The 12,191-nt window shown below is 42.1% G+C and overlaps 1 protein-coding gene and 1 long non-coding RNA gene across 29 annotated transcripts in view; both read right to left on the reverse strand.

Moving 5' to 3' along the window:
* LOC107195628 overlaps positions 1–4,205 on the reverse strand; it is a 6,806-nt gene extending 2,601 nt beyond the window's left edge. Inside the window, exons 1-3 of one of the 2 annotated variants that reach the window (XR_001516829.2) lie at positions 3,277–4,205; positions 1,331–2,415; positions 841–988 (exon numbers count right to left, since the gene is read on the reverse strand). This is a non-coding gene — a long non-coding RNA (uncharacterized LOC107195628). Of the gene's footprint in view, positions 1–840; positions 989–1,330 lie in introns of both variants that reach the window. The other variant, XR_003046172.1, reaches the window with a different exon arrangement.
* A 2,847-nt stretch (positions 4,206–7,052) lies between these two features.
* SLC41A3 (solute carrier family 41 member 3) overlaps positions 7,053–12,191 on the reverse strand; it is a 99,573-nt gene continuing 94,434 nt past the window's right edge. For all 27 annotated transcript variants that reach the window (XM_015588999.2, XM_025046457.1, XM_015588998.2 and 24 more), the window contains 2 exons: positions 9,175–9,323; positions 7,053–7,903 (listed from right to left, as the gene is read on the reverse strand). In XM_015588999.2, the coding sequence (XP_015444485.1) occupies positions 7,694–7,903; positions 9,175–9,323 (359 nt within the window). In that variant the 3' untranslated portion in view covers positions 7,053–7,693. The remainder of the gene's footprint in view (positions 7,904–9,174; positions 9,324–12,191) is intronic.

Raw genomic sequence — 12,191 nt, forward strand, 5'->3', positions numbered from 1 at the left:
AAAGAGTGAAGGAATATATAAAACAGCATCACTTTAACCAAGCTGCTAAAATTACTAACATTATGAAGATTGAGTTATGAAGAAAGACTTCATTCTAATTAGCTTAGTATTTTTTTTTTTTTAAACTTTCTAGTCCTGTGTCAATGCCCAGATATACTTCTGGACCTCCAGATAATCCTGATTACCCCTAAAGGACTCACATATACATCTACCTGGCATTTATCATCCAGACTGCCTGACATATGACTGATGACCACCCTAGACAAATCCTAAGGCTAAGAATGCAGGACTAATAATTCTCAAGAATACGCTTTTTACTATAAGAACTTTTCACTTGTCTTTATTCTTTGGAACATTTCTGGGATTTTGCCTAGCTATGTTGCAAGTTTGCAAACTCTAAGAACCTTGAATAAATCATTATCATTGATTTCTAACTAAAGCCTCCAAATTCTTTTTGAGCTTGTTTGACAGTTCTCACCAAGGACAATCTTGTTTCTAAATCCAGTAGACATTTTAAAGTCCGTGAATTCCTTGGATCTGAATAAAATTAGACACTGATGACCATTTTCTCCTTCTATAACATTCTTCTCCCCATTGGGGGAAGAACATAATGCTCTCCTGATTTTTTTCTTACCTCTCTTGATATTTCCTCTTTGCCTCTGCATTGCAGGATCATTCTTCTCTAACTGGTCATTAAACGTTGCAGGAGCTCAGGCTTCAGTCCTGGGCCCTCTCCTCTTCCTCCCCTTTACCTACTTAAAGGTCTACCTTCCTGAATGTTGTATCTCCCACTCATCCTCACCCCCAAACCTCTTCAATGATTGCCTAATTCCTACTCACCTTTGGATCTCAGCTTAAATGGCATTTTCTGAGGAAAGACCTTTCCTGGACTGTCTTGGTCAAACCTCTGCACTACTTGCGTAACTTGGTTCTGAGCCACATTGCCTAGGTTCAAATCCTGGTGCCAACACTCAGTAGCCATAGGACCCTAGGAAAGTGAAGAAATCTCATAATATAACCAAGTCCAAGCCCATACCACTTGCTGCATGACAGCCAATGATTAAAGTGACAAGGTGTTAGGGCAAGGAAAGCAACTTTATTTGAAAAGCCAGCAAACTGAGCAGACTAGTGTCCTAAAAGGATTAGTGTCCTAAAGAACCATTTTAAGAAAGTGCAGAATTCCCTTTTATATCAAGGGAAATGGGAAATCTTTTATATAGATGTCTAAGGACAATTGTGATTTGTTCTTAGTCTATTGACTCTAGTCGGTGTGAGTCTGGTTATGAGGTTCCTGCCGATCTTTGATAAAAATCATTATTTTTGTACATACTTCCCTTATCTCCTCAGGAGAAGCAGTTTCTGGTAAGGGGCCATTTTTGTAGAATTCCTCTAATGATTCCATGGGAATAAAGCAGATTCCATGGGAATAAAGCAGATGAAGTCAGAGGGTCGAGCATTTCACTCTGTTACAATTCCTCACTGTCAATGGTCCATTCCACAATCCTGTGGGATTAAGGACAAAGGGAGGTTGTCTCTCATCTGGACACACAAGGTCGGTTAGGAGAACTTGTGGAAATAGAACCCTTTGACTTGACTTATAGAATATTCTTTAGTGCCTTTCTTAGGCATAGACACCCTAGGAGTATTCATGGGCATTTCTCTTTTTGCTTTCTAAGTTAGCACAGCCTCTTCTTATAAATAACATATAGGCTACTATCACTATAAGGAGGAGAGTGAGATACAATTTAAGGATATCTCCCTGGATTGAATGTACCCCGTTAGGGATCCATAAAAAAAGGGCCTGTAAATCAGTCTCCCATATCACCTAGATTTAATCCCTTTTGATGATCCAAAGTCTGCTGGAGCTAAGCAGCTTGTTATCTAATTTTAGCAATATGAGTCTCCACCTCAGAAGAGGAATCGATACACGTATAGCCAGTAGTATTTGCAACCATACAGACTATACTTTTTCAGCAAGCATATAATCTAGGGCTGTATGATTGTCAAGCACAACTTTACCAAGAGAGTTCAAGGATTTTTGCTGCTTGGCAAGAGCTAAAGTGGTTTCATTTGCAATAATAGCTAAGGTTAGCTGTCACTGTCCACCAGGGAAGGAGGATGTAGTCAAAGAAATCTTTCTATGCAGGGATGACTCCCCAGAAGAGAGCCAGGACATACAAAGCATATATATTTTCATTTTACTTATCTCTTTCAGGTCTTTAAGTGTTTTGCAAGTCTACTGTTTGACTTGTTTCTGAGGTGGGGTGACTTCCGATGGATGTATGCATGGCTTCACTCCAGCCAGTTTAACAAACAAGTGGGTTTTCAGCAGAACCTCGAACAACCTCATCTACTTGGCAGCCAGTTGCTGTTCAGGTCTTTGTTCTCTCCAGGTTTTAAGGACTTGACCTTGGGCTAAAAAAGGTTAAGGGTCACATCAATGGGCTATACAGACCTGCTGTAGGCAAACTTATAGACAGAAGTTAGTATAGTGCCTAGAGTTTTAGCTATTGTCAGATATTGCAAGGCACTGACTGATTCACCAATTGGGGCAGAGACCTTGGAATGTCTGACCATACAGAATTTCACAGGGGCTTAAATTTAGCCTGCTTTGGAAGCTATCCTAATCTGTAACAGGGTAACCAGCAACACCTTGTCCCAAGTCAAATTTGTCTCCTGACATTTTGGCAAAAATCCTTTTCAAAGTGTGATTTTTTGTTTTTCCTGTTGACTGTGGTCTCCATCACAGGATGCATGTCCTGAACTACTTCGTTTATGGCTTGCAGATCCTCCTCACAGATCTCAGGGGGTAGCAGGTCTGCTTTTCTTTTTTTAATAATGGGCTTATGGGGGCCACATGTAAGTTCAAAGCTTGTTCTGGTGGGACCCTTATTGTCCTGGTGAAAAAGTCACATTTTGAGCATTTAATTTGCAAAGAAGATCCTGTTCCAGGAGAAGGCTTAGATATTCAGGCAGGTAATGTAAAGTCCCCTGGATGGCATTCCAAAGGCTGGACAAAGGAGTGGTTCTGCACTTCTCTAGAAACTCCTGTAACTGGAGTTGATTATAGTCTTTTTTTTTGTTAGTTTTGTGTTTATAACTGAATATGTAACACCTGTGTCTACCAGAAAGTCAATCAATTTGTTCGCCACTATCAATTTCACTCAGGGCTCCTGTGGGGAAACTGTAATTGGGCATTTTAAGCCCAAGGGAGCCCCTGGGCCCTTTCAATCCTCATCTGAATTTTCCACTATTTGAGAGGCTTCTTTTACTTACCCTCCATCTTCACCTTTTTTATTCTTGGGGCAATCTTTTCCCAATGCCTTTCTTTCTGGAATCCAATGCAGCGGCCAGGGAGGAGGCATTCTGCTTTGCATCTTCTATCTTAAAAACCTTAGAAGCAGTATCTACCAATTGAAGGGAATTCATGCCAAATGCTCCATTCAATTTATGCATTTTTCTCTTGTTATTAGGTTTGCTTTGTCTTATAAAGTTTATATTTACCATCCTAACATTCTTGGGGGCCTCGGGGTCAGCATCAGTATCCTTTCTAGGAATTCTGACAAATACTCAAACTTCTTTTGTTTAGGTACCCTTTTCACAGACCAGCTAAAATAAAAAGTTTGTTCATGTGGAGGAGTTCCTCTTTATAGGGTTAAACAGACCTGAAGTCAAGAACAAATTATATATACATACATATTAAATGCACACACACACACACACACACATACACAATCCCAAGCCTCTGACCTTGGGCGTTAAGCCTTTCTATAGGTATCAGCGCTATGGAAATTGTCCTGACCCGAAGGAGTTGCCCAGGCCAAATTGTTTCCAGGCTGGGTCTGAGATGGAGGAACTAAACCATATTTCTGTGGCCTGTGTACTGATTCAGGGGGTAATTCAGTTTGACTTCCATAAGGGGGTAGCCCTACTACTTGGGGCACTTCCTGTTCCCCTGTGTTAATCAAGGGCAATAGTCTAATGCTGGAGGTGCTGAAGGTGGCACTGGTGCTGGCAGCACAAGAGGTAGAGGAGGAGGCAAAAGTAATGGTGAATCAATGTTTCTTTCTCTCCATCCTCTATTTTTCCCTCTTGTAAAACATGTTTCTTCTCTGGGAGATTTTTCAGCCCTCTGCACCATAAGACAGCTACTGTCCTATTTCTTCTCATCTTGGTGCAATAGCACGAACATCTGTGCATAAGGGATTTCATCATCTTTCCGGGAGGTAGAGGAGGAGGCAAAAGTAATGGTGAACCAATGTTTCTTTCTCTCCATCCTCTATTTTTCCCTCTTGTAAAACATGTTTCTTCTCTGGGAGATTTTTCAGCCCTCTGCACCTTAAGACAGTTACTGTCCTATTTCTTCTCATCTTGGTGCAATAGCACGAACATCTGTGCATAAGGGATTTCATCATCTTTCCCAGCTCTCTCACAAAATAATTAAGAGAGCCACTGGGCACAGTGCTCTTCAGATCTTAATATGTATTGCAGCCATACGGTGTTACAGTAAAATACCATCCTTTTCTTAGTCATAGATTCATAATGGTAATTGGACCACTTATTCAGAATTCATCTTAATTGATTATCCATTGAGATAGAAGGAGCACCTCCTATTTTTTACGCCAAAAGTGTAGAGAGAGAGTACAAAGAAACAGAAAGCAGATACAGAAACAATTACAAATGCCTGGTTCATAAATTAGGTAAAATTCCTGTAACTATTCCCCTCTCCAACAGGATACCCCAAACAAATGCAAAACAAATTGGCTTATCCCAAAGGAAAAGCCTAAATGGAGGGGAAGGAAGTTTCCAGTTGTACATGCTGGGATACTTACCCTATTTCCAAATTACCAAATTGAGCCCGTCAGCTCACAGAGAATTGCTGATTCCTTGTCCCAATGGCCAGGTACTGAGGAAGTCAGTGCTGCTTTGGGGAATTAGAGGTAAAGCCTCCGAGACCAATGGCCTCGGCATTGCTAGGGACTTACCCAGAAAGCCCTCCCTTTCTTGGACGAACCAGCTATGAGCTGTGCCTCCTGAGTTGCAAATTTGTAACTGAGTCCAGGCTTGTCCCACTTGCCACATGGCAACAGAGTTGAGTGACAAGGTGTTAGAGCAAGGAAAGTGACTTTATTTGGAAAGCCAGCAAACCAAGAAGATGGAGGCCTAGCATCCTAAAGAACCATCTTAGGAAAGTACAGAATTCAGGCTTCTTTTATATCAAGGGAAGGGGGAAATGGGAAGGCTTCAAGGTTGATTGATGACAGCAAAAAAAAAAGGGTGCCAGCAGAGGTCCAAGAAGATTGTGAAACTTCTTTAGTCTCTTGACTCTAGTTGGTGTGAGTCTAGTTATGAGGTTCCTGTCAATCTTTGATAAACAATTATTATTTTTGTACATACTTCCTTTTCTCCTCAGGGGAGGCAGTTTTCAGTAAGGGGTTGTTTTTGTAAAACTCAAGCCTCAAGCAGAATTCCTCTAATGATTAACATGTAAGGCCATGGGAACAAAGCAGACTCGAACAAAATAAAGTCAGAGAGGCTGAGCATTTCACTATTACAATAATGCCAAAGTTTCCTAATCTATAAACAGATAATTATCTAGCGTATCAAATTGTTGAGGTTATTAATGAGTTTACACAAATAAACTGCTCAGAACAAGGTACAGTAAGTGCTCAATAAATCTTTGCAGTTATTATTATATACTTCTATATACTATGTGCTTCTTATTGGAGCTCTAGAATTTTACTATTTATTGGTAAGATGTTGATTATTAACCATCTCCTCAGTAGATCCTTGAGACAGCAATGATAAGTGCTTTGCCCATAAGTGCATCTCTAGTACCTAGCCTGGGGCTTAGCATTGTAGGTGTGCTGGATATTCTCCACCTGTCCCTCCAAATCCATTTTCCACCCTCACCTGATTCTGTACTCCAGGAGGCTGAGACTTCTGGGGACCATCCCTAAATGACACCCCTAGACATTTAACTTCTGGTAGTTCTAATTCTTGACTACAGAACTCCTCTCAGGCACTCACTCCTAATTACTTTCCAATTCAAGTGAATGTTTGGTGGTAGCAGCTCCCTTCACTGTACCCATCCACAAGGTGCTTCACTACTCATTGTTCCCATGTATCTGTAAACTGTCTCTTTCTTAAACTCTGCCCAATTACTCCAGTTAGCTGACATCTATTTCCTTTTGGGAAAGATACAACAGGTTGTTGGTCAATATTTGTTGAATGAATGATTTTTTACCATATGAAGTGTGAAATTAATAAACAGAAACCTCATTTAAAATGGAGTTGGGAGACTAGAAGAGAGAACTCTAATGTATGTCACTCAAAGCACACTAATAACCCCAACAGGAAGAGACATACCTTGTGACTCCCCAACAGGAAGTGATACTACTTTACTACCGCAGCAAGAAGATTCCTCTTTGCCCAGTAACAGCTCAGCCAATGGGAGACTGCAATGACTCAGCCGATGAAAATTCACTATACTTCGAACTTTCAGTTTCCTCCAATACTCTTCACTTATAACAGCCTCTCCCATGTCCATAAAAGTGTTCCTCTCCTTTGTTTTTCTGTACTTGCACAATGTCACCATTAGACTGCATGTCCCAAATTGCAATTTTGTTGTTCCCGAATAAACCCATGTTGCTATTTTTTTTTTTTAAGGCCAACAGAAGATAATAATCCTCAGTCCAAACCATGGCTAAAGTTGTTATGACGAGTTAAGATGAAACAAGAAGTGAGCATACATATATTTTTAAAAAGATGCGCGTTCTGGAGCAGTGGATCTCAGGTGAAAGACTGCATCCGAACAACCTGGAGGGCTTGTTAAACCCACATTGTTGGGCTCCGCCCACGGCATTCTGTTTTGTTAGGCTTGGGGGAATTAATTTGCATTTCTAACAGTTTTTCCTGCAATGTTGATGCTTCTAAGAGAAGACTAGAGGATGACAAACATTACGCTATAGAAATGCCAGAGGTTTTTGTTACTTATAAACCCCAAGTCTCATGGTTGCATTAGTATCTTTACAAATACAAAACGCCAAACAAAATATAATCTATGCTTTATTTTATACTTCTCAGATCATTATAATCTAAACAGAGGTTTCTGCTTAAAAAAAAAACGGGAAAAAAGAGCAATGTCAAGAATAAATGCTGGGAGCAGATGAGAGGGGGTGGAAGGCCCCAGCCTAGGAAGGGCTGCACACATTTTCAGGGCATACCAGCATAGTGGACCACGGAACTGGACCTAGTGAAGAACAGTTAAGCCAGGGCCAAGAGTCCTGAGGCTTGGGCACACAACAGATCTCCTTCCTGTCCACTTCAATCTGAGCTGCAATGGCATGAAGAAGAGCCAACAAATTGCCCAAAGTTCACCAGACACACTTCTTCCTTTAGCACAGTCAGGCCAGAGCACCCTGCTCTCCACACACACATGCACACTTATGCACACACTCACCCAGCACAGTAGTCATATTCACACACTTACAAACAATGCTTCTGATATCAGGCTCCATCATGGACTCAGGTTCCAACTCAGGGCCAAGGTGTGTGTGAGTTTCCTTAGCAGACTGACAAAAGGGCCATTGGAGAGTCAGAGAGACCTAGGGATCCAGCCAGGGAAATACTGCATTCTATACTCTGCTGGTGTGAGGGAAAATTCTACTGATTAATGGGCTGCCTAAGCTCATTAGAGAGATCCAGACACTGGTTCTGAAATGCCATCTAGTTCTGCTTTGCTTCTCAATAACCAGCTGATGAGAAAGCAGAGTGCCAGGAGGCCAGTCCCTAGGAGGTCCCCTAGCCCTGTGAGGTAGGGAATACAGTGGTTGTCAGGATCCAGGGCCTGGTGCCACATTAGCCGAGCCATCACTTCTGCCAGATACAGCAGGATTGTCACCTGTCATAAGAGCAAGCAGACACAAAAGACAATGACCAAGTCAGAAAGCCAAGTGCCATCAAGAAACACTAGCAGATTTCAAGGGCAGACACCAAGGAGGACGTATCGACTGTAGGTAGTCCCCTTCTTTGAGCTTCTCTTGGAGTCTGATGCCTAGCTATAAGCTTGTGTAGAGTTGATGAGTCCACCCTCATCCACACTTGCTTAGTCTCCCTCCCTGTGGATGAACCCTGCTCCTGGCATCCTGAAGTGCCAGATAGACCTGCTGCTGCTCAACAGCTTTGACCTTTTCTGCTGTACCAAGTCCACTCACCATTCTTGGAACTTTAGACATAAATCTTGCTGGGACTTCAACTTAGGTTTGCTGGAGGCCCTCTTGTGGGCAGCTTTACACAGCTAGCCTTTCCTGAAGGTGCCAGGGGGCAGTCCACACAACACTGGTCAGGTCTCAGGGTTCTTTGGTCCTTTGTTGTGGGCTGACCCTAACACCTCTATTGCTGCTGTTGCTCAGGACAGTTTCTCAGACTGCTCCAACCTATCTTTCAGGGTCAGGGTAATTCTGTGATTGCAAATGCCATAATTCAAGGAAATGTGAAAATGCTAGTCCCTTAGAGTTGCCTACTAGTGCCCAGTTATCCCTGCAGAGGCCCCAGGCCCAGTGGGACATCAGCCAGCTGTAGTCTTAGCACAGTCTGCTGAGTCCTACTCTGAGGCAGGCACTACATTAATCTCTTTCATGTCTTTATCACCATCCAGCTATGACTAAAGTCCACACATGCTTTTTAGCAACACCCCAGCAGGGGCCTGATCCCTGCCCACCCCATGTATGTGATGAGTGATGCATGTGGCCCATTTCATTAGCTGGACCTGGTCATCAGCTTGCTTCATTGCAACATGCTAAACCCTCGGGACAGCTCCTCTGATCCTCTGGTGGAGTGTGCAGTGAGCTGTATGCAGCCCTGTGCCTGGTGGTAGGTGGAGTTATGAATGTGCTATGTGGAGTGTGCCCTATTGCAGTGTGCAATGCAGAGTATGCTGTGTGGAATGTGTAGTACAGAGTATCCAGTAGGGATTGTGGAATGGCTTGTGTGTCTAGATCATGCTCTTGGGCTTGAATGAGTTGACTTGACTACTGGAAGCTGAGCACTGTATCCTGCATGTCCAGGAACTCCCAACCCCACCTCCTCAGCTTCTCTCCCAGGGCAGTGAACAAAGCTTGCTGGCTGATTAAACACTGGATGCTGCTTTGCTGCTGCCATAATTGTCCTTACCTGGATCAAGCCTGCTAGTAGATAGAATACCACAAAGGTCTTGCTGTTTGGGACTGCATGGCCTTCCACCATGTAGATGATGATGAAGAAAATAAGATGGCCTGGAATCACTAGAAAGAGCAGGACTCGGGCTGACATGGAATTGATTTCTGGAGGAAACATAACCAAGGAAGTTGTGTGACCTACTTGGCAGTGGAGGCCACCTTGGCATGCGACAGTCTCTAGTAAGGCAACCACATTCATTCAACTACTTCCTAAAGGTCTCAGAGAGTAATCCACATAGACCTGGACAGTTTACTGAGCACTTACTATATGGCAGGCATGTTCTAGCAGATAGGAATATAGTCTCTCTCAGGGAGCTGCCATTTCAGGGAAGAGAAAAACTGGAAATGAGTAGTAGAAACAAATAAGAAATGTAATTTCAAACTCTGACAAATACTAGGAAGAAAATAAGCCAGGATAATATGGTAGAGAATGAAGTGTCTGTTAGTGAGAATTAGCTACTGGGGATTGGAAGCCCTCTCAAAGAGATGAAATTTAGGCTGAGATTTGAATCTGAGAGTAAGGATCTGGCTAGAGGAAAGAGGATGTGCAAAGGGCTTAAGGTGGAAAAGAGCTCAAGAGTATCAAAAACAAAGACTCAGTGTGTGGAGTTAGTGTTCAGGAGGGAGGTGCACTCATGGGGCCTCAGGAAGCCCCTTCTTCATAGTAAGCCTCTGGGACACAGTCAGCACATTGATGAGGTGTGTGTGATCCCCACGCTCTCTTCAGGATCCAGAACTCTATGAGTTTAAGACTCTGCAAGAAGTGTGATTTACCTTGCCCCATTCTTTAAAACTATAACATGTGAATATGATGGGCCTCTGAAACACAAAAAAAGAGTTTCAGTGAAAAGTAAGTCTTAATTTACCTCCGAGTTAATATATTTTATCAACTTAATAAGAAGGAAAAAAATATCATATGTAGCTTAGAAGCTAAAAAGTCTACTACAAAATAATATGTAGAGAGAGAACACACAAGAGCATCCAAATCTATTTATGATAAAAAATTAGACAAGATGTAAAAAAATTCTTTACCCAAAAAGACCTTGAAAAGAAGGAGGCAAAATAATTATTATTGGTAGCTGGCATAAAAACTCAAGAAAATCCATTTAAAAAAATTCCTAAAGAATTTAGTAAAGAGTTTGGAGAAACATGGCAGAGTGAAAGAGGTCCCCAGAATTCTCCCCTTGAAACGACAAAAGGCTGAACATCTAAAACTCAACATAAAACACCCAAGCTGCACACCAGCACGTCTGAGTGTGGGATCTGCACATAAGATCCACAGGTCAGAACCCCGGGCGTCGGGCAGTGGACTGGGAGAGAGAAAGAAGCTGCCTCTCCCAGCAACCTGAGCTCCCTGCAGGAGGAGGGGAAGGGAAGAAGGTGTGGTGAGTTCTCTGAACAGTTCTGCATGGGAGTGCTGTGAGCTCCACGTGGCTGACAGCAGGGCCAAGTCATCAGGGCAGAAAGCAGAGAAGTGGGAAGGCAGAGAAACAACAGCTGATTTTTACCAGTCCCGGTTGCAAAACCGAGGCTGACCCACAGTCCCCAACCCTTAACCCAGGGAGCCCCTCCCCCCACAACTTCCGAGAGTGAGCACCGCGGAGCCCCAGGGGAATCTGAACAAACACTATCGAAACTGTGGCAAACACTACCGAAACTGTCACAAACACTGACAGGGACTGAGACTGAGAGTAGTGAGCGCAATTAAACATCTATAAGAAAAAAAGGCATTATTAAGGCTTTATATAAAGCAGGGATCCAAGAGGCTAAGACGCCACCTACTGGAAACCAAAAGAAAAGCGCCTTCTTTGCAGCAGGCTAAAGAGAGACTTTTGTATAATAAATCTTCTTTCTGGAAAAAAAGCTGAATACACATCCATTAATGCTCAGGTGGAGAAATAGTCCATTAAACACCATGAACAACCAAGGTGACAAGGCATCTCAGAAAGAAAGAGAAAAATTTCTAGAAAATAAGCTTATAGACATAGAAATATGTATCCTAAATGACAGAGAATTCAGGATAGTACTTCTGAAAAAACTCAGTGAGCTCCAAAATGAGTCATATGGACAATTTCAGAAACTGAAAAAACAACTAGATGAGCAGAATGAGTTCTTTAGCAAGGAGACTGGAACCCTCAAAAAGAATGGAATAGACCTTCTGGAGATAAAGAGCACACTGTAAGAGAAGAAAAATGAAATAACAAACCAAGCTTGGGGAGTTGACCAAATGGAGGAAAGGATCAGTGATACTGAATAAAGAAATCTAGAAATCAATCAGAAGGAAGAAGAGAGAAACCGAAGAATGAAATGAAGTTAAAGAGAAATTCAAGAACTAGCCGATACCATCAGGAGAGGAAACATAAAAATAATGGGCATTATCGAAGGTGAGGGAAAAAAAGGAAGCAGAAACTAGAAAGGGTATTCAGGCAAATAGTTGACGAGAATTTCCCAAATCTAAGGAATGAGCTGGAGCTTGGAATTCAAGAAGTCAACAGAACACACAATTACCTCAACCCAAAAGGCCTTCACCAAGACACATTGTATTAAAGTTATCAAAAATCAACGACAAAGACAAAATTCTCAGGGCAGCCAGGGAGAAGAAAATGGTAAATTATACAGCAAAACCCATTAGATTATTGTTGGACTTCTCAGCACAAACTTTACAAGCCAGAAAGGAGTGGAATCATATATTCAAACTGTTAAGTAAAAGAAACTACCAGCCTAGAACAATGTATCCAGCTAAGCTCACCTTTAGATATGAAGGAGAAATAAAGATCTTTCCAAACATACAAAAGTTGAGGGAATGCTCCACTATGAGGCCAGCATTACAGGAAATACGGAAAGGAGTCAGCTCACTGAAAACAAAATAAAAGAAACAATACACAATTAGGAGAAGGTGACTATCAGGAAAATAGAAGCAGAGGAATGCAACCCTTACTAAGAAAAGGGTATTATAAGCTTAACCGATAAGAA

Source organism: Pteropus alecto, unplaced genomic scaffold (assembly GCF_000325575.1).
Source record: "Pteropus alecto unplaced genomic scaffold, ASM32557v1 scaffold124, whole genome shotgun sequence".
Lineage (NCBI taxonomy): Eukaryota > Metazoa > Chordata > Mammalia > Chiroptera > Pteropodidae > Pteropus > Pteropus alecto.